This window comes from Coregonus clupeaformis, chromosome 20 (genome assembly GCF_020615455.1).
Source record: "Coregonus clupeaformis isolate EN_2021a chromosome 20, ASM2061545v1, whole genome shotgun sequence".
In the NCBI taxonomy this organism is placed as follows: domain Eukaryota; kingdom Metazoa; phylum Chordata; class Actinopteri; order Salmoniformes; family Salmonidae; genus Coregonus; species Coregonus clupeaformis.
The window spans coordinates 28,038,260-28,058,965 of NC_059211.1; the positions used below are offsets into that span (position 1 = coordinate 28,038,260).

General features: G+C 46.9%; 1 protein-coding gene across 2 annotated transcripts in view; it reads left to right on the forward strand.

Moving 5' to 3' along the window:
• lepr (leptin receptor) overlaps positions 1-19,420 on the forward strand; it is a 91,945-nt gene extending 72,525 nt beyond the window's left edge. For both annotated transcript variants that reach the window (XM_045205454.1, XM_041840080.2), the window contains exons 14-19: positions 26-239; positions 5,839-6,045; positions 9,429-9,512; positions 9,922-10,024; positions 15,305-15,380; positions 15,608-19,420. In XM_045205454.1, coding sequence (XP_045061389.1) covers positions 26-239; positions 5,839-6,045; positions 9,429-9,512; positions 9,922-10,024; positions 15,305-15,380; positions 15,608-16,456 — 1,533 coding nt within the window. In that variant the 3' untranslated portion in view covers positions 16,457-19,420. The remainder of the gene's footprint in view (positions 1-25; positions 240-5,838; positions 6,046-9,428; positions 9,513-9,921; positions 10,025-15,304; positions 15,381-15,607) is intronic.
• Positions 19,421-20,706: the final 1,286 nt, after the last annotated feature.

The window sequence follows — 20,706 nt, forward strand, 5'->3', positions numbered from 1 at the left end:
CTCTTCCCTCTCCTCTTCCCCATAGCATTCCCCCATAGTGGAGCCAACCTACTGTGTGGAGGCACTTGTAGTACAGCACCAGGACTCTGGGGGCACTGTAACTGAGGAGCGGATAGGCCTGGTGTCCTCCTATAGCTTTGAGTGGAGAGGGGAGGTCCACTCTGTGACAGTCAAGGCTCAGAACAGCCAGGGCTCTTCCACTAGGAACACCCACATGACCCTGGAGAGACACCCCAAACGTAAGTCACTGCTGAAAAATACACTGAATGGGAATGTACTGTATTTGTATGGGGCTGAAGGATTGTTATACCCAGTACACAGATTACTAGCATACACAGATTACTAGCAGTCTAAATAGTTAGTAGTCAGAAATAAATATCTGGAAAAAAAGAAAATGTTATTTGAAAACTGCATGTTTGTTTTCCCAATTGAAATAACATATATATAGTTGGTGGTCTTGCTTTATGTCATAGTCAGTTGAAATGCTATGTTTCTGACTTCATGGTCATCAGTGGGAGATAACAGGCATGTTGGTCCCCACTGGGCATGCTCACTGCCTCAAGGCCCGAGAGGGCGCGGCTTCACTAGAGAGGGAGAGAAGAGGAAGGGTGAGGACAGCGGCAGGTAGCCTAGTGGTTAAGTGCTTTGGGCCAGTAACCAAAAGGTCGCTGGTTTGAATCCCCGAACAACTAGGTGAAAAATCTGTCGGTGTGCCCTTGAGCAAGGCACTTAACCCTAATTGCTCCTGTAAGTCACTCTGGATATGAGTGTCTGTTAAATGACTAAAATGTAAATGATTAAGCATGTTGATGTCAGTTCAAAGCATGAGAGTGGATCAAAAACCATTATCTGTGGCTTGGTATCCTCACTACCGAGGTCTAATAGTGGTTATAATGGGCCTCTCAGGTCTTTGTGACGTACCGGGATGCTTGTTGTGTGTTTTCATCTGTTATTCATATTTTCATTAATAGCTAGTTGGTTGAGAGGGAACCATTAACTGTGATGCTAGTACTATTAGTATTAGCAAAATAGGTACTGGTCTCTCAACTTGGATGGGCCCAAAAAATAAAATATGATGTTCGGTTTATTCTATAGTCAAGGACATGAGGGGAACACTTTTTGTTGTGTTTATTCCCACGCAGCCTACCTTTGTTATCCCTCACCCATCATAGGAAGAAAGAAGATGGACATTTTCTGAGGACTATTTTTATTGTGGACAGTAACAAGAATACCTGAATGTTGTGCCTGAATGTTGTGCATGCATCGAAATGTAAGTTGCAGGGGGGGGTTATTGGGTTTCTTTTCACATGTTGTGTAATAATGTGACGGGTCCAGACGGGTCTTGGAGCTCGCGGATGTGCAGAATAATGTATGACCCTGTGGCTCTGGGGCAGATCAGAGAAGATCTCAGCATGGCAGATTCTCGCACCAGCCCGGAGCATAGCAGTGGGAAGTAGTTTGGGGATGGGGTTGCTGCGATGGGGGAGGGGGATCTTATCTGGGGGGGGGGAGTGGCGTCAGTTCAGCTAAACCTAGGGAATAGCAAAGTGGGGTGTGTAGAAATACACCCACCAGTTGAAGCTCATTTACTGTACTTCGACACCATTTTTAAACTCTAAAATGCTATTTGGAGAACAGCGAAAACAAACATGACATGGCTAAAGGACAATCAGACTTGTGAACATAATCCTTAGCTGTGTATTGCCGCTTTCCATATTATCTGTTGTCTGTAGCTTGTGAGGTGTGGAAACATTTTGTTGCTTTTATGTATTTTGTTTTGTTGCTTTTTGTGCTATTGCTCTGTCTGTGTGCTAGGTGTTGCTTGTCCTATGTTGCTCTGTCTGTCTGCGTGCTAGGTGTTGCTTGTCCTATGTTGCTCTGTCTGTCTGCGTGCTAGGTGTTGCTTGTCCTATGTTGCTCTGCATGTGTTCACTGCTCATTGTTTGGTCTGTATTGTAATTGTTTTTAATAACCTGCCCAGGGACTGCGGTTGAAAATTAGCCGGTTGGCTAAAACCTGCACTTTTACTGAAACGTTGATTAATGTGCACTGTCCCTGTAAAAAGAAACTCAAACAAAAATGTCCCACAGACATTATCACCTCAATATTAGCTTTAAAGGTCTGTGGAATGGCGTCTACAATGTACTACTCAACCTCATCATGCAGTGCATTCGGAAAGTTTTCAGACCCCTTGACTTTTTCCACATTTTGTTACGTTACAGCCTTATTCCAAAACTGATTAAATTATTTTCCCCCCTCATCAATCTATCAATCAATCAATCAATCAATCAATCAATTTTATTTTATATAGCCCTTCTTACATCAGCTAATATCTCGAAGTGCTGTACAGAAACCCAGCCTAAAACCCCAAACAGCTAGTAATGCAGGTGTAGAAGCACGGTGGCTAGGAAAAACTCCCTAGAAAGGCCAAAACCTAGGAAGAAACCTAGAGAGGAACCAGGCTATGAGGGGTGGCCAGTCCTCTTCTGGCTGTGCCGGGTGGAGATTATAACAGAACCATGCCAAGATGTTCAAAAATGTTCATAAGTGACAAGCATGGTCAAATAATAATCAGGAATAAATCTCAGTTGGCTTTTCATAGCCGATCATTAAGAGTTGAAAACAGCAGGTCTGGGACAGGTAGGGGTTCCATAACCGCAGGCAGAACAGTTGAAACTGGAATAGCAGCAAGGCCAGGCGGACTGGGGACAGCAAGGAGTCACCACGGCCGGTAGTCCCGACGTATGGTCCTAGGGCTCAGGTCTCTCAGTTGGCTTTTCATAGCCGATCATTAAGAGTTGAAAACAGCAGGTCTGGGACAGGTAGGGGTTTCGTAACCGCAGGCAGAACAGTTGAAACTGGAATAGCAGCAAGGCCAGGCGGACTGGGGACAGCAAGGTGTCAGCATGCCCGGTAGTCCTGACGTATGGTCCTAGGGCTCAGGTTCTCAGAGAGAAAGAGAGAACGAGAGAATTAGAGAGAGCATACTTAAATTCACACAGGACACTGGATAAGACAGGAGAAGTACTCCAGGTATAACCAACTAACCCCAGCCCCCCGACACATAAACTACTGCAGCATAAATACTGGAGGCTGAGACAGGAGCGGTCCGGAGACACTGTGGCCCCATCCGAAGAAACCCCGGACAGGGCCAAACAGGAAGGATATAACCCCACCCACTCTGCCAAAGCACAGCCCCCGCACCACCAGAGGGATATCCTCAACCACCAACTTACAATCCTGAGACAAGGCCGAGTATAGCCCACAGAGGTCTCCACCACAGCACAAACCAAGGGGGGGCGCCAACCCAGACAGGAAGATCACGTCAGTAACTCAACCCACTCAAGTGACGCACCCCTCCTAGGGACGGCATGAAAGAGCACACAATACCCCAAAATGACAAAGCAAAAACTGGTTTGTAGAAATGTTTGCAAATTTATTAACAATAGAAAACGGAAATATCACATTTACATAAGTACTCAGTACTTTGTTGAAGCACCTTTGGCAGCGATTACAGCCTCGAGTCTTCTTGGGTATGACGCTACAAGCTTGGCACACCTGTATTTGGGGAGTTTCTCCCATTCCTCTCTGCAGGTTGGATGGGCAGTGTTGCTGCACAGCTATTTCCAGGTCTCTCCAGAGATGTTCGATCGGGATCAAGTCCGGGTACTGGTTGGGCCACTCAAGGACATTCAGAGACTTGTCCCGAAGCCACTCCTGTGTTATCTTGGCTGTGTGCTTAGGGTCGTTGTCCTGTTGGAAGGTGAACCTTCACCCCAGTCTGAGGTCCTGAGTGCTCTGGAGCAGGTTTTCATCAAGGATCTCTCTGTACTTTGCTCCGTTCATCTTTCCCTCGATCCTGACTAGTCTCCCAGTCCCTGCTGCTGAAAAACATCCCCACAGCATGATGCTGCCACCACCATGCTTCACCGTAGGGATGGCGCCAGGTTTCCTCCAGATGTGACGCTTGGCATTCAGGCCAAAGAGTTCAATCTTGGTTTCATCAGACCAGAGAATGTTGTTTCTCATGGTCTGAGAGTTCTTTAGGTGCCTTTTTGGCAAACTCCAAACGGGCTGTCATGTGCCTTTTTTACTGAGGAGTGGCTTCCGTCTGGCCACTCTACCATAAAGGCCTGATTGGTGTAGTGCTGCAGAGATGATTGTCCTTCAAGTTGTAGAAACATCTCAAGGATGATCAATGGAAACAGGATGCACCTGAGCTCAATTTCGAGTCTCATAGCAAAGGGTCTGAATACTTATGTAAATAAGGTGTTTTTGTTTTTTTATAAATGTGCAAAAATTTATAAAAACTTTTTTTTGCATTGTCATTATGGGGTATTGTGTGTAGATTGATGAGGATTTTTATTTTATTTTATCAATTTTAGAATAAGGTTGTAACGTAACAATGTGGAAAAAGTGAAGGGGTCCGAATGCACATAGGCTACATTGACTCATTTAGCCAACTTGTGGAACAGTGCATACAGGGCAACATGAAATAGATGCATAATACATGCTATCAAGGGTGACTTCAAATACATACATCAATGTGAAAGTAACTGGAGCATAAAACAGCTGACTGCGAATGCAAACTATGCCAGATAAATCCTACACACGCATTGAAATAAAAGGCATACGTCAAAGGAATTACTTAGGCCTACAAAGGACGCATAAAGACAAACAAACTCAACCAAGGAATGAAGAAAAATCTACACATTTAAGGCCACGCCCGTGATTCAGTACCGCTAAATGGACAGCGCCTCCGTACAGGTAGGGATAGTGGAGCGCCGTGGGGTGTGGCTGAATGGATAGCGTTAGCCAGTTAGGAGGAGGCTATTCAGTTTGTGGGCAGTTAGACATTTTCTGGGCACAGTTGAGTAGCCTACAATGCTAATATGAAAATCATAACTGGCACGCAGATCTTTAGAAATTGTAGGATCAATTGTAAATTGTCACTCATATGAAAAAGGTTGCAGCCCCCCTGCTATAAGCTATATGAAGGGGAATGCACACATACAGTGTTCTATGACAGTGTCATTGTCTTGTGCGCTTCCCACCAAAATGTTTGCGCTGCATTCAGAGATGTTCCTTATAATGTGTGCGCCCAGCTCATTTTTGCGGCATGTTTTTATTTTTGGCGCGCTACAGAAGTCTATATCGAACCACTAATACAGGACTGGTAGAGGCCCAGTGCACTACCTTTGTGAAAAACATTTTTTCCAATCATATTTTTCAGGGGGTGCTGCAGCACCCTTTGGCTGTGGGCCGGAGAGAGAGGGTGCCATAAATCTTTATCTTGTCAGTGTCAGTAATTGGTTTCTCTCTCTACGACACGATGTTTATCGTTTAGGTTCATGTTTATAGCCCTGTTTATATCTGTGTTATAGTAGTGTAATATCATGCTTATTCATTCATGTTTATATAGCTTATTTATATTATATAATTATTACACTTTACTGATACTGTTATGTTGTGCATGTTCTTGCCTTTATAGAAACACAATTAATTCGGTTTAACACAATAACTATTCCACCAAGATGAATTCCCAGTCAAGATCCACGGTATATAATCAAAGTGTGTGTGTTGGTGAAGAGGCAAAATAAACAAAACCCTGAAAAGAGAAGCATCAGCATTGTTCTTACCGGAAGTCCTGTAGAGGGTCAGAACACACATCAGTCATCATAAGTGTACTAGCCGGTGAGGGCATGCCAGCCAACCGTTTTTACATGAAGAGAAAATATAAACATGTAATTTTTATTCCCCTCTATCACTCTCTCCCCCTTTCCTTCCACCTCTCTCTCTCTCGTCCACCCTTTTCCGTCCCTCCCTCCCTCTCTCCAGGTCAGTGTGTGCGTTCGTTCAGTGCATCCCGTGTGAACAGTAGTTGTGTGGTCCTGTTGTGGTCTCTGCAGCCTAACAGCAATGTACCGTGGTCCCTGGTCGTAGAGTGGTCGGGTCAGAACCACCAGGACAGACAGGGCCAGACCCCAGAGGGCAGGGAGAGGTGGACCAGGTTCCCCCCTACTGACAAGCTCCTCTACCTATATGGTATGTACATTTACTTCCTGTTATACCTCTCCGTCTCATTTCCCCTCTCATTTCCCCTCTCATTCTCTTTCATTCTTTCGCTTTCTTTAACGAATTGGAGGCGAAAGATTTACGGCTCCTCCTGGACCAGGCCCAAATCCCCGTAATTTGCATGAAGAGGAGACGCCGATACAGGGGGCGCAGATCCGGGTGCTTGGTGAGAATTTGTCGCGAGTGGATAATCGGCCTTGACCATCTGTCCTACTGGGGAACGTGCAATCACTGGAGAATAAACTGTGTGAGCTCCGTTTGAGACTATCTTACAAACGGGACATTAAAAACTGTAAAATCTTATGTTTCACCGAGTCGTGGCTGAACGAGGACATGGATAATATACAGTTGGCTGGGTTTTCCGTGCATCGGCAAGACAGAACAGCGACCTCCGGTAAGACGAGGGGTGGTGGTCTGTGTCAACAACAGCTGGTGCGCAATCTCTAGTATTAAGGAAGTCTCAAGGTTTTGCTCGCCTGAGGTAGAGTACCTCATGATAAGCTGTAGAGCACACTATTTACCAGGAGAGTTTACCACCGCAAACCGATGCAGGCTCTAAGACCACACTCAACAAGCTGTATAAGGCCATAAGCAAAATAGAGAATGCTCACCCAGAAGCGGCGCTCCTAGTGGCCAGGGACTTTAATGCAGGAAAACTTACATCCGTTTTACCTCATTTTTACCAGCAACCAGAGGAAAATAAACTCTGGTCCACCTTTACTCCACACACAGAGACGCGTACAAAGCTCTCCTTCGCCCTCCATTTGGCAAATCTGACCATAATATATCCTGATTCCTGATTACAAGCAAAAACTAAAGCAGGGGGTACCAGTGACTCGCTCAATACGGAAGTGGTCAGATGACGTGGATGCTAGGCTACAGGACTGTTTTGCTACCACAGACTGGAATATGTTCTGGGATTCTTCAGATAGCATTGAGGAGTACACCACATTAGTCACTGGCTTCATCAATAAATGCATCGACGATGTCATCCCCACAGTGACTGTTCGTACATATCCCAACCAGAAGCCATGGATTACAGGCAACATCCGCACTGAGCTAAAGGCTAGAACTGCCGCTTTCAAGGAGCGGGATAACAAAAACCCTTATAAGAAATCCCCCTATGCCCTCCAACGAACCATCAAACAGGCAAAGCTTCAATACATAACTAAGATTGAATCCTACTACACCGGCTCTGACGCTCGTCGGATGTGGCAGGGCTTGCAAACTATTACGGATTACAAAGGGAAACCCAGCCGCGAGCAGCCCAGTGACGCGAGCCTACAAGACGAGCTAAATACCTTCTATGCTTGCTTCGAGGCAAGCCCAACTGAACCATGCATGAGAGCACCAGCTGTTCTGGACGACTGTGTGATCATACTCTCCATAGCCGATGTAAGTACGACCTTTAAACAGGTCAAAATTTACCAGGACGCGTACTCGGAGCATGCGCTGACCAACTGGCAAGTGTCTTCACTGACATTTTCATCCTCTCACTGACCGAGTCTGTAATGCCTACATGTTTCAAGCAGACTACCATAGTCCCTGTGCCCAAGAACGCCAAGGTAACCTGTCTAAATGACTACCGCCCCATGGCACTCACATCTGTAGCCATGAAGTGCTTTGAAAGGCTGGTCATGGCTCACATCAACACCATCATCCCAGAAACCCTAGACCCACTACAATTCGCATACCGCCCCAACAGATCCACAGATGGCGCAATCTCTATTGTACTCCACACTGCCCTTTCCCACTTGGACAAAAGGAACACCTATGTGAGAATGCTGTTCGTTGACTACAGCTCAGGATTCAACACCATAGTTCCCTCAAAGCTCATCACTAAGCTAAGGATCCTGGGACTAAACACCTCCCTCTTCAACTGGATCCTAGACATCCTGACGAGCCGCCCCCAGGTGGTAGGCAACAAAACATCTGCCACGCTGATCCTCAATGGGGTGCGTTCTTAGTCCCCTCCTGTACACCCTGTTCACCCACGACAAAGTGGCCACGCACGACTCCAACACCATCATGAAGTTTGCCGACGACACAACAGTGGTAGGCCTGATCACCGACAACAATGAGACAGCCTACAGGGAGGAGGTCAGAGACCTGGCCGTGTGGTGCCAGGACAACAACCTCTCCCTCAATGTGAGCAAGACAAAAGAGCTGATCATGCACTACAGGAAAAGGGGGGATAAGCATGCCCCCATTCACATCGACGTGGCTGTAGTGGAGCGGGTCGAGAACTTCAAGTTCCTTTGCTTCCACATCACCAACAAACTATCATGGTCCAAACACACCAAGACATTAGTGAAGAGGGCATGACAACACCTTTTCCCCCTCAGGAGACTGAAAAGATTTGGCCTGGGACCTCAGATCCTCAAAAAGTTCTACAGCTGCATTATCGAGAGCATCCTGACTGGTTGCATCACCACCTCGTATGGCAACTGCTCGGCGTCCGACCACAAGGCGCTACAGAGGGTACTGCATACAGCCCAGTACATCACTGGGGCCAATCTTCCTGCCATCCAGAACCTCTATACCAGGCGGTGTCAGAGGAAGGCCCAAAAATTGTCAAAGACTCAAGCCACCCTAGTCATAGACTGTTCTCTCTGTTACCGGACTGCAAGCGGTACCGGAGCGCCAAGTCTAGGTCCAAAAGGCTCCTTAACAGCTTCTACCCCAAGCCATAAGACTGCTAAACAGTTAATCAAATGGCTACCCGGACTATTTGCATTGACCCCATTTTTTACGCTGCTGCTACTCGCTGTTTATTATCTATGCATAGTCACTTTACCCCTACCTACATGTACACTAGCTCAATTACCTTGACTAACCTGTACCCCCGCACATTGACTTGGTACCAGTACCCCCCTGTATATAGCCTTGTTGTTGTTATTTTATTGTTACTTTTTTTCTACTTTAGTTTATTTGTAATTTTTTTTACATAACAAATATTTCGCAGAACAAATTCTGCATTGTTGGTGATGGGCTTGTAATTAAGCATTTCACGTTTGTATTCGGCGCATGTGACAAAAAACATTTGATTTGATTAATACCTCTCTTTAATCTTTCTGATTACTTCTCTCCCTGGGTCACCTTCTCTTTCACAACACTCAGTTCCGTGAATCAATGTTATTTTAGATTGATCTAGAAGGACATTAATAAACCCACAAAAACACTGCAGGACAATTGATCTGGACATCTGGTCAAACTGTGGCACTTCAATCCGTATGGAGTTCCAGTTTGAGAGGTTGTTGGCTGTGAGGTTCTGGCGCCCTCTAGTGAGAGTTTATAGACATGGTTGAATCTGTTCTAATCTGAGCCACTTTCTCTGTGACTATATTTCCCAGGTCATTTCTATGACTCTGATGAGTACGAGTTTATTTTGTATCCAGTGTTTGCGGATGGAGAAGGAGAGCCAGTGTATACTAAAGGTAAGCCCTCCCTCAAGATAGGAACATAAAATACACCCGGCCAAAAATATGTCTCGATGGCTGCTTTTACACAGGCAGCCCAATTCTGATCTTTTTCCAATTATTGGTCTTTTGACCAATCAGATCCTTATACAATAATTGGTCAAAAGATCAGAATTGGGCTGCCTATGTAAATGCAGCCTATGTATTTGGCATATGAGTATGGATTATGTTTATTTTGTATATTGCAGCACTGACATGCATGCATCTATAATGTAAGTCATATGTTCAAATTTTTTAAGTGCCAATTCTATAAGGGTGTTTAATACATTTCCTCTAGGGTTATGTATTGGTGTCAATATGAATGTGATCCAATGTGGATGGATTGATTGACTGATAGACTTACCCAGGGTGTTGTCCTGTCCTCCAGTCTTTAGGGGGGGTGAAGCTGGGCCTGCAGCCTACATGCTTCTGATGATCATCGCCTTCCTCGCCATCGTCCTCTTCGTCACCCTGGTCATATCCCAAAACCAGTAAGATTATATTTCTCATCATTATTGAATATAGTTTAAAGTTCAATCATTTGACAATCAACTGTATATACTGCTAACAGATTTTTGCTCAGTCGTAGACACACAATAGCAGTGGTGTATTCTGTTCTATTGCAGTGGTGTATTCTGTTCTATTGCAGTGGTGTATTCTGTTCCATAGCAGTGGTGTATTCTGTTCCATAGCAGTGGTATGTTCTGTTCTATTGCAGTGGTGTATTCTGTTCCATAGCAGTGGTGTATTCTGTTCTATAGCAGTGGTGTATTTACAGAAAGCACTTTTGGACTGTGTCTGACATTAAGAAAGAGAGGAACAATGGTTTTGGCCTCTGGGCAGGTGGTGAAGACTAAAGTGGTGATTCCAGGTGGTTATTGATCTGAGGAACACAGTCAGACACATTGATTAGGAGTGGAATTAGAGTATACGTGACATTTCAACAATGTACAGAATGTCCTCAGGGTTCAATTACTATGGTGATTGGCTGAATGTGTTCTGAGAAAGAGGGAGAAATGGAGAAAGGGGGTGAGATGGGGGCAGAGAGAGAGGAGAGAAGGGGAGGGAGAGATAGGGCTGGGAGGTATACCGTATTTTACTATATACCATTATTGGGGCGGCAGATAGCTTAGTGGTTAAGAGCGTTGTGCCAGTAACCGAAAGGTTGCTTGTTCTAATCCCCGAGCCGACTAGGTGAAATATCTGTCTGTGCCCTTGAGCAAGGCACTTAACCCTAATTGCTCCTGTAAGTCGCTCTGGATAAGAGTGTCTGCTAAATGACTAAAATGTATTGATGCACGGTCCTGTTTAGGTTTTTACTTTACCTTCTACAGTGAGGGGGAAAAAAGTATTTGATCCCCTGCTGATTTTGTACGTTTGCCCACTGACAAAGACATGATCAGTCTATAATTTTAATGGTAGGTTTATTTGAACAGTGAGAGACAGAATAAGCGTCAGCCTCGAAACCTTAATGACTTGGAGAAGATCTGCAAAGAGGAGTGGAACAAAATCCCTCCTGAGATGTGTGCAAACCTGGTGACCAACTACAAGAAACGTCTGACCTCTGTGATTGCCAACAAGGGTTTTGCCACCAAGTACTAAGTAATGTTTTGCAGAGGGGTAAAATACTTATTTCCCTAATTAAAATGCAAATCAATTTATTACATTTTTGACATGCGTTTTTCTGGATTTTTTTGTTGTTATTCTGTCTCTCACTGTTCAAATAAACCTACCATTAAAATTATAGACTAATCATTTCTTTGTCAGTGGGCAAACGTACAAAATCAGCAGGGGATCAAATACTTTTTTCCCTCACTGTTTAACGGTATTTGAATGTTTGGTTTGTTAATGTGATATGCTGTGTGTAACGTCCATTTTTATAGTTTACACGCTACATCAGTCATCCCTCTCAGCTCTCTCTCTCCATGCCGCTTTCCACACAGACCTAGTCCCGCCCCCTGTCACTCAAGGAGAGCATTTGTTGTTGCTTGACCACGAGACACTTGCGTTCAGTCTACATGGTCCATAGAGCCCCACAATGGAGGTGTCATAATACCCATAAAACCTTGCGGTCAAACAGGGAAATGGTTCCAATCGTTTTTCCACCATTCACTTTTCCCATAGGGGATTTAAAAAAGACTTAACAAGGGCTGTGTTTTGTGTAGGCTTAACCTGGCGTGACGTTTTGATAACCATGTAAATCTCTCTAGGACACCTCCCTGGTCACCTTTTATCAATATAGGTTCTTGGTCACCTCCCTGACCAAGGACCTTCTCCCCCGATTGCTCAGTTTGGCCGGGCGGGCCAGCTCTAGGAAGAGTCTTGGTGGTTCCTGTCACGAACGTCGGAAGGAGCGGACCAATACGCAGCGCGTGGAGTGAACATGATGACTTTATTTATAAAGCAACCACGTAAAAACAACAAAAGACGATAGTGAAGTCCTAACGTAACAATACACTGAACTTGGAACAATAACCCACAAAACAAAGGTGAAAACTGACAGTTTAAATATGGCTCCCAATCAGAGATAACGAGCCGACAGCTGACACTCGTTACCTCCGATTGGGAGTCATTGACTACAACATACAACACCTAGAAAAACAACCCACAGACCTGCAAACATAGAAATACACCCGACAGAACTACCAACATAGAAAAACACCCAAATCCCCAACAAAACAACATACACTCTAGCTCACATACAAAAGTCCTAGAGCCAGAGTGTCACAGTACCCCCCCCTAAAGGTGCGCACTCCGGGCGCACCAGCATACGCTCTAGGGGAGGGTCTGGGTGGGCGTCTGTCCACGGTGGTGGCTCTGGCCCCGGTCGTGATCCCCACCCCACCACAGTCACAAACTGCTTAGTAGGCAGTACCGGACTAAGGGACAGCACCTGACTAAGGGGCAGCACCGGACTAAGTGGCAGCACCGGACTAAGGGGCAGCACCGGACCAAGGGGCAGCACCGGGCTAAGGGGCAGCACCGGGCTAAAGGGCAGCACCGGACTGAGGGGCGGATCCTGGCTGGACGGCTCTGGCGGATCCTGGCTGGCGGAAGGCTCTGGCTGATCCTGTCTGGCAGAAGGCTCTGGCTGATCCTGTCTGGCAGAAGGCTCTGGCTGATCCTGTCTGGCAGAAGGCTCTGGCTGATCCTGTCTGGCAGAAGGCTCTGGCTGATCCTGTCTGGCAGAAGGCTCTGGCTGATCCTGTCTGGCAGAAGGCTCTGGCTGATCCTGTCTGGCAGAAGGCTCTGGCTGATCCTGTCTGGCAGAAGGCTCTGGCTGATCCTGTCTGGCAGAAGGCTCTGGCTGATCCTGTCTGGCAGAAGGCTCTGGCTGATCCTGTCTGGCGGAAGGCTCTGGCTGATCCTGTCTGGCAGAAGGCTCTGGCTGATCCTGTCTGGCGGAAGGCTCTGACGGCGTTGGGCAGACGGGCAGTTCAGACGGCGTTGGGCAGACGGACAGTTCAGGCCCCGTTGGGCAGACGGGCAGTTCAGACGGCGTTGGGCAGATGGACAGTTCAGACGGCGTTGGGCAGACGGACAGTTCAGGCCCCGTTGGGCAGACGGCAGACTCTGGCCGTCTGAGGCGCATCGTAGGCCTGGTGCGTGGTGCCGGAACAGGAGGTACCGGGCTGAGGACACGCATCTCAGGGCTAGTGCGGAGAGAAGCAACAGGGCTTGCTGGACCCTGGGAACGCACATGACGCCTAGTGCGGGGAGCCGGAACAGGGCATGCTGGACCCTGGGGACTCCCATAACGCCTAGTGCGGGGAGCCGGAACAGGGCATGCTGGACCCTGGGGACTCACATACCGCCCTAGTGCGGGGAGCAGCAACAGGACGCACAGGACTCGGGGAACACACAGGAGGCTTGGTGCGTGGTGTAGGCACTGGTGGTACTGGGCTGGAGCGAGGAGGTGGCGCCGGAAATACCGGACCGTGCAGGCGTACTGGCTCCCTTGAGCACTGAGCCTGCCCAACCTTACCTGGTTGTATACTCCCCGTCGCCCGACCAGTACGGGAAGGAGGAATAACCCGCACCGGCCTATGTGGGCGAACCGGGAACACCATGCTTAAGGCAGGTGCCATGTAAGCCGGCCCGAGGAGACGCCCTGGTGGCTTGATGCGTAGGGCCGGCTTCATGACCTCCGGCTCAATGCTCAACCTAGCCCGGCCGATACGTGGAGCTGGAATGTACCTTACCGGGCTATGCCTGCGTACAGGAGACACCATGCGCTCTACTGCGTAACACGGTGTCTGCCCGTACTCTCGCTCTCCACGGTCAGTCCAGGGAGTAGGCGCAGGTCTCCTACCTGACTTCGCCATACTCCCTTCTAGCCCCCCAAGAAATTTTTGGGTAATCCTCTCGGGCTTCCAGCCTCGACTCCGTGCTGCCTCCTCATACCACCTCCTCTCGGCTTTAGCTGCCTCCAGCTCTTCACGAGGGCGGTGATATTCCTCCCGGTTGTGCCCAAGGACCCTTTCCATCCAGAATCTCCTCCCAAGTCCATGAATCCTTAGGAGGTGTCCACAAATCCTGTCTAGGTAGGTCCTGTTGCCGCTTGTTACGCTGCTTGGTCCTTTTACGGTGGGTTATTCTGTCACGAACGTCGGAAGGAGCGGACCAATACGCAGCGCGTGGAGTGAACATGATGACTTTATTTATAAAGCAACCACGTAAAAACAACAAAAGACGATAGTGAAGTCCTAACGTAACAATACACTGAACTTGGAACAATAACCCACAAAACAAAGGTGAAAACTGACAGTTTAAATATGGCTCCCAATCAGAGATAACGAGCCGACAGCTGACACTCGTTACCTCCGATTGGGAGTCATTGACTACAACATACAACACCTAGAAAAACAACCCACAGACCTGCAAACATAGAAATACACCCGACAGAACTACCAACATAGAAAAACACCCAAATCCCCAACAAAACAACATACACTCTAGCTCACATACAAAAGTCCTAGAGCCAGAGTGTCACAGTTCCAAACTTCTTCCATTTTAGAATGATGGACCCCACTGTGTTCTTGGGGACCTTCAATGCTGCAGAATATTTTTGGTATCCTTCTCCAGATCTGTGCCTCGCCACAATCCTGTCTCAGAGCTCTACGGACAATTCCTTCGACCTCGTGGCTTGGTTTTTGCTCTGACATGCACTGTCAACTATGGGACCTTATATAGATAGGTGTGTGCCTTTCCAAATCTTGTCCAATCAATTGATTTTAGCACAGGTGGATTCCAATCAAGTTGTAGAAACATCTCAAGGATGATCAATGGAAACAGCATGCACCTGAGCACAATTTCGAGTCTCATAGCAAAGGGTCTGAATACCTATGTAAATAAGGTATTAGTTATATATTTTTTAATAAATGTGCAAAAATATCTAAACCTGTTTTCGCTTTGTCATAACGGGGTAGTGTGTTTAGATTGAGGAAAATAATTAATTAAATCCATTTTAGAATAAGGCTGTAACGTAACAAAATGTGGGGAACGGGTCTGAATACTTTTCGAATGCACTGTATGCGTTGTCACCCTAGGGTCACGCACTATTCATGAAGCAAATTTAGAACTTGTATTATCCAAAAACATAAAATACTGTTAAATACCGTCATAACATCTTTTTTAAATACAGTGATATGATATTTTGGCCATATCGCCCATCCCTAGGGAGAGACCGACAGAGAGAGTAGAGAGAGAGCGAGTTTGAGACTGAGAGGCTCCATACCTTGTTGTTAAATTCTATTCTGTCTGAATCCCAGCATGAAGAAGTTTATGTGGAAGGATGTTCCCAACCCCAACAACTGTTCCTGGGCTCAGGGGATTGACTTCAGGAAGGTGAGGTGTACAGAAATACTACTCCACACACACTTACCCATGAATACACACTTAAAGATATAGCAGGCTACTCATACAGTAAGAGACCATAGAGACAAAAAAGTACATGTGCTGTATAGGACAGCTTGCTGCAGTATTAATAAAGTACTATTTCATCTTATTCACTGTATTTGGCAGGCCAGTTCACCTTGCTGTGGTCCTAACTCTCCTCCTCTCTTCTTGTCCAGGCTGACACTATGGAGCAGTTGTTCCGCCAACCAGAGGGCCTGCCAGTCTGGCCACTACTCCTCGTCTCAGAGACCATTTCCCAGGCTACCATTGTGGAGAAGACTGGGCTCCCTACGTCAGGCCCAGACAAGGACCTGATCCCAGCCTCCTCCCCAGCTCTCTGTGTGGACTCAGAGGTGCCTGGGATACCGGAGGAGGAGACCCTCCAACTCCCAGATCTCCCCAGGAGTTTGGAGAGCTCAGCCCAGCCATCAGTGACCTACGCCACCGTGCTTCTCTCTGACAACCCCCACCGCCTCTACAAGCAGGAGGGCAGCCTCAGCAGCTCCAGCGACGAGGGCAACTTCTCCGGCAACAACTCCGACATCTCTGGCTCCTTCCCCGGAGGTCTGTGGGAGCTGGATAATTCCCATTCCCGAGCCGGAGAGTCGGACCTGGACCCACGGCGTTCCTGCTCTTACAACTCTGTGGAGGAGTTTTCTGAGACGTCAGAACAGGAGGATGAGGCCCTGGGAGGAGAGAAGGATGGGGGGATGGAGGGGATTGAGGAGAAGGACCTGTATTACCTGGGGATGGGCTGTCAGGAGGAGAGTGAGGGAGAGGAGGGAGAGGAGGAGGAGACGGAGGAACACACAGGGGCTATGCTTCTCAAAGAGGTGATGGTTCTGGGGAGAGAGGGCTCGTCCGTTGAGTCCAACCCTTTGCTCGGGCGTCAGAACTCTATGTTTAGTGAGTCCAGTGACGAGGGGTCGGTGGTGGGGATGAGGATCGTCCCCCTCTATCTCCCCCAGTTCAGAACTGCTCCCTCCAGGCAGCTCAAAGCACAGGACAGCGCCCGCCAGCTGTAAGCCCTGCTAGTGCCTCATGTACTGATTCACTCTGATGCTGCTGTTTAGTCCCTCAGGAGGGAGAGGACTCATGAGAGACACAGACAATGGCCTGTGGCCGGTGTTCAGTCACTGATAGGCTTGTCTTTCTGTTGAGGGCATTTACAGAACCTTGGTTGTCTTAGATGGCACACTATTCCCTATATAGTGCACTTAGATCCCAATGGGCCCTGGGCAAAAGTAGTGCACTTATATTGAACATTTAGAATATGGGGAAAAGGTGTCCGAGGGTGCAAGGCGTCCTAGATGCTAAGCCTCTGCCCACTTTATAAGGAATAGGATGCCATTTTATAAGCACACTCCCTCCGTCTACTGTGCTACTGTTCAGTTCACAGGAAGTCATCTCTGTCACGTCTTCGAGCTGAGGAGTGTTGCACACTTTCAGGAACTATTACGCTGGGATGTATTTAATTAAAAATTAGAAAAAATGAAAGAAAAGACCTATCTTCTGAAAAGGCCTATCTTCTGAAAAGGCCTATCTTCTGAAAAGGCCTATCTTCTGAAAAGGCCTATCTTCTGAAAAGGCCTATCTTCTGAAAAGGCCTATCTTCTGAAAAGGCCTATCTTCTGAAAAGGCCTATCTTCTGAAAAGGCCTATAGGCCTATCTTCTGAAAAGGCCTATCTTCTGAAAAGGCCTATCTTCTGAAAAGGCCTATCTTCTGAAAAGGCCTATCTTCTGAAAAGGCCTATCTTCTGAAAAGGCCTATCTTCTGAAAATGTCTATTTTCTTTCCGATGGCTGTTCTAAGCTCAACAGACTGTGCAGCATAAGCACATGATGGGATCTTGTCTCAAAGCCGGTGTTACTGAATGGTTGGTGGTGTGCAAATGGTGATCACGATGATGTTGGATTTGGATGTTTTTGGGACACTTATTGTAACGCTTGTGGAGAATTGCCTTTCAGATCTGAATTTGCTTTCTGAGCCCTCAAAGAAAATATGTCTATTTTCTTCGTTGTATATGTACTGTATTTGAAACTTTGTTATGATATGTAAGAAATGTGCCATCTAGTTTCATTGCGTGCCATTTTCTATTGAAAAAGCTGTTGCTAGGTATACATGACAGAATAATGGACATTTTGAAACCAATGAAAAAAAAGAAGACTCTAAAGAATGTCTAGAAAATACCAGAGTGATATGTAATCCTTATCAAGATCTCTTGTCTATTTTTCGTGGTCAAAATAAAATATTTATTGCCACGACTGTTGACTTATTAAGAAATGGTTAACTTGAAGGTTGAGTTGAAGATGGTCCATACTGAGAAAGATAAAATATAAGTGTTTTCTCTTCCACCATTACCAAGGCCATCAGTCACTCAGACAGCAGAGAAAAGAAAGGTTAGGGTTGCAGACAGACAGTACTAGGAGAAAACCGTTGTTTTGTTGAATATCGACTTGGTTGTCTTGGGGAGAGAGAGCGAGAGGAGAGAGAGCGAGAGAGGAGAGAGCGAGAGGAGAGAGAGCGAGAGAGGAGAGAGAGCGCGAGAGGAGAGAGAGCGCGCGAGAGAGAGAGAAAATATATACACTGAGTTGCTATCTGCTGTGACACAGGATTAGCCATGTTGCTAGGCAGGGACCATGGTTAGTCATGGCTTCACAGCAGAACACAACCTTATTTATCCTTGAGAACATAAAGACCACAGCTGCTCTCACCTCGCTGGAAGTAGGATATAAGCCAAACAACAACACCCACCTGGTCCATTAATACGTTTTCAGAATGTTCAGAATTTAGATGAAAGTAGAACAAGAATAGCCTGGTCCCAGACCTGTTTGTGCTATCATTCCAACTCCCTGGCATGATGGCACCAACAGACTGTTACCCAGGCTAGAGCAAGACAGCTCATACAGAATGTGCTGAAACATGATAGATTGGCATATGAGTCATTCAGCTTTATTAGATTTCATGTGAGAAACGGACATATCTATGATCTGAAAGGGTTTGGGTATGGAGTAACATTTGGTCCGATGGGATAGTATAAGAAATCAGATGTGGGATATTTGCATAATATGGAATTGGTTAGAGCAGGGTTTCTTAAACTATGGTTTGGGACCCAACGTGAGCCCTGAGCATGTGAGAGGTGGGTCCCGAGTTATGAGTAAACATTTATGATCACACACTGTTTCTTCTTAATTTGGGTCGTTCGAGGACAGTCAATTTCTCATTTGGGTCTCGAGCTGAAAAAGCTGAAGAACCTCTGGGTTAGTGTTATTTCCAGTGTGCTGTAGCATAACTACCAGGAGAGGGTGCTCTTTATCAACATTTTACTGTAACATCCCCTCAAAATGTTTGATTTGGCTGTAACCCTGCTGAAAAAAAAACAGAGCAGCATAGGCTGGTGACTAGCCTTCATTGTGTTTCCACTGGTGACCAGCCTTTGTTGCGTTTTCGCTGTTGTGTTTTCACTGGTGACCAGCCTTTGTTGTGTTTTCGCTGGTGACCAGCCTTCGTTGTGTTTTCACTGGTGGCCAGCCTTTGTTGTGTTTCCACTGGTGACCAGCCTTTGTTGCGTTTTCGCTGTTGTGTTTTCACTGGTGACCAGCCTTTGTTGTGTTTTCGCTGGTGACTAGCCTTCATTGTGTTTTAGCTGGTGACCAGCCTATGTTGTGTTTTTGCTGTTGTGTTTCGCTGGTAACCAGCCTTTGTTGCATTTTCGCAGGAGATCAGCCTTTGTTGTGTTTTTGCTGTTGTGTTTTCGCTGGTGACCAGCTTTCGTTGTGTTTTCGTTGGTGACCAACCTTTGTTGTGTTTTCGCTGGTGACCAGCCTTTGTTGTGTTTTCGCTGGTTACCAGCCTTTCTTGTGTTTTCGCTGGTGGCCAGCCTTTCGCTGTTGTGTTTTCGACTGGTGGTCAGCCTTTGTTGTGTTTTCGCTGTTGTGTTTTCACTGGTGACCAGCCTTCGTTGTGTTTTCGCTGCTGACCAGCCTTTGTTGTGTTTTCACTGGTGACCAGCCTTTGTTGTGTTTTCGCTGGTGACCAGCCTTCGTTGTGTTTTCACTGGTGACCAGCCTTCGTTGTGTTTTCGCTGCTGACCAGCCTTCGTTGTGTTTTCGCTCTAGGCCAGCCTTTGTTGTGTTTTCGCTGCTGACCAGCCTTCGTTGTGTTTTCGCTGCTGACCAGCCTTTGTTGTGTTTTCGCTGCTGACCAGCCTTCGTTGTGTTTTCGCTGGTGACCAACCTTTGTTGTGTTTTCGTTGGTGACCAACCTTTGTTGTGTTTTCAATGGTGACCAGGCTTTGTTGTGTTTTCGCTGGTGACCAGCCTTTGTTGTGTTTTCGCTGGTGACTAGCCTTTGTTGTGTTTTCGTTGGTGACCAGCCTTTGTTGTGTTTTCGCTGTTGTGTTTTCGCTGGTGACCAGCCTTCGTTGTGTTTTCACTGGTGGCCAGCCTTTGTTGCGTTTTCGCTGTTGTGTTTTCACTGGTGACCAGCCTTTGTTGTGTTTTCGCTAGTGACCAGCCTTCGTTGTGTTTCCACTGGTGACCAGCCTTTGTTGCGTTTTCGCTGTTGTGTTTTCACTGGTGACCAGCCTTTGTTGTGTTTTCGCTGGTGACCAGCCTTCGTTGTGTTTTCACTGGTGGCCAGCCTTTGTTGTGTTTCCACTGGTGACCAGCCTTTGTTGCGTTTTCGCTGTTGTGTTTTCACTGGTGACCAGCCTTTGTTGTGTTTTCGCTGGTGACCAGCCTTCGTTTTGTTTTCGCTGGTGACCAGTCTTCGTTGTGTTTTCACTGGTGGCCAGCCTTTGTTGTGTTTCCACTGGTGACCAGCCTTTGTTGCGTTTTCGCTGTTGTGTTTTCACTGGTGACCAGCCTTTGTTGTGTTTTTGCTGGTGACCAGCCTTCGTTGTGTTTTCGCTGGTGACCAGGCTTTGTTGTGTTTTCACTGGTGACCAGCCTTTGTTGTGTTTTCGCTGGTGACCAGCCTTCGTTGTGTTTTCGCTGGTGACCAGCCTTCGTTGTGTTTTCGCTGGTGACCAGCCTTCGTTGTGTTTTCGCTGCTGACCAGCCTTCGTTGTGTTTTCGCTGGTGACCAGGCTTTGTTGTGTTTTCACTGGTGACCAGCCTTTGTTGTGTTTTCGCTGGTGACCAGCCTTCGTTGTGTTTTCGCTGGTGACCAGCCTTCGTTGTGTTTTCGCTGCTGACCAGCCTTCGTTGTGTTTTCGCTGGTGGCCAGCCTTTGTTGTGTTTTCGCTGGTGACCAGCCTTCGTTGTGTTTTCG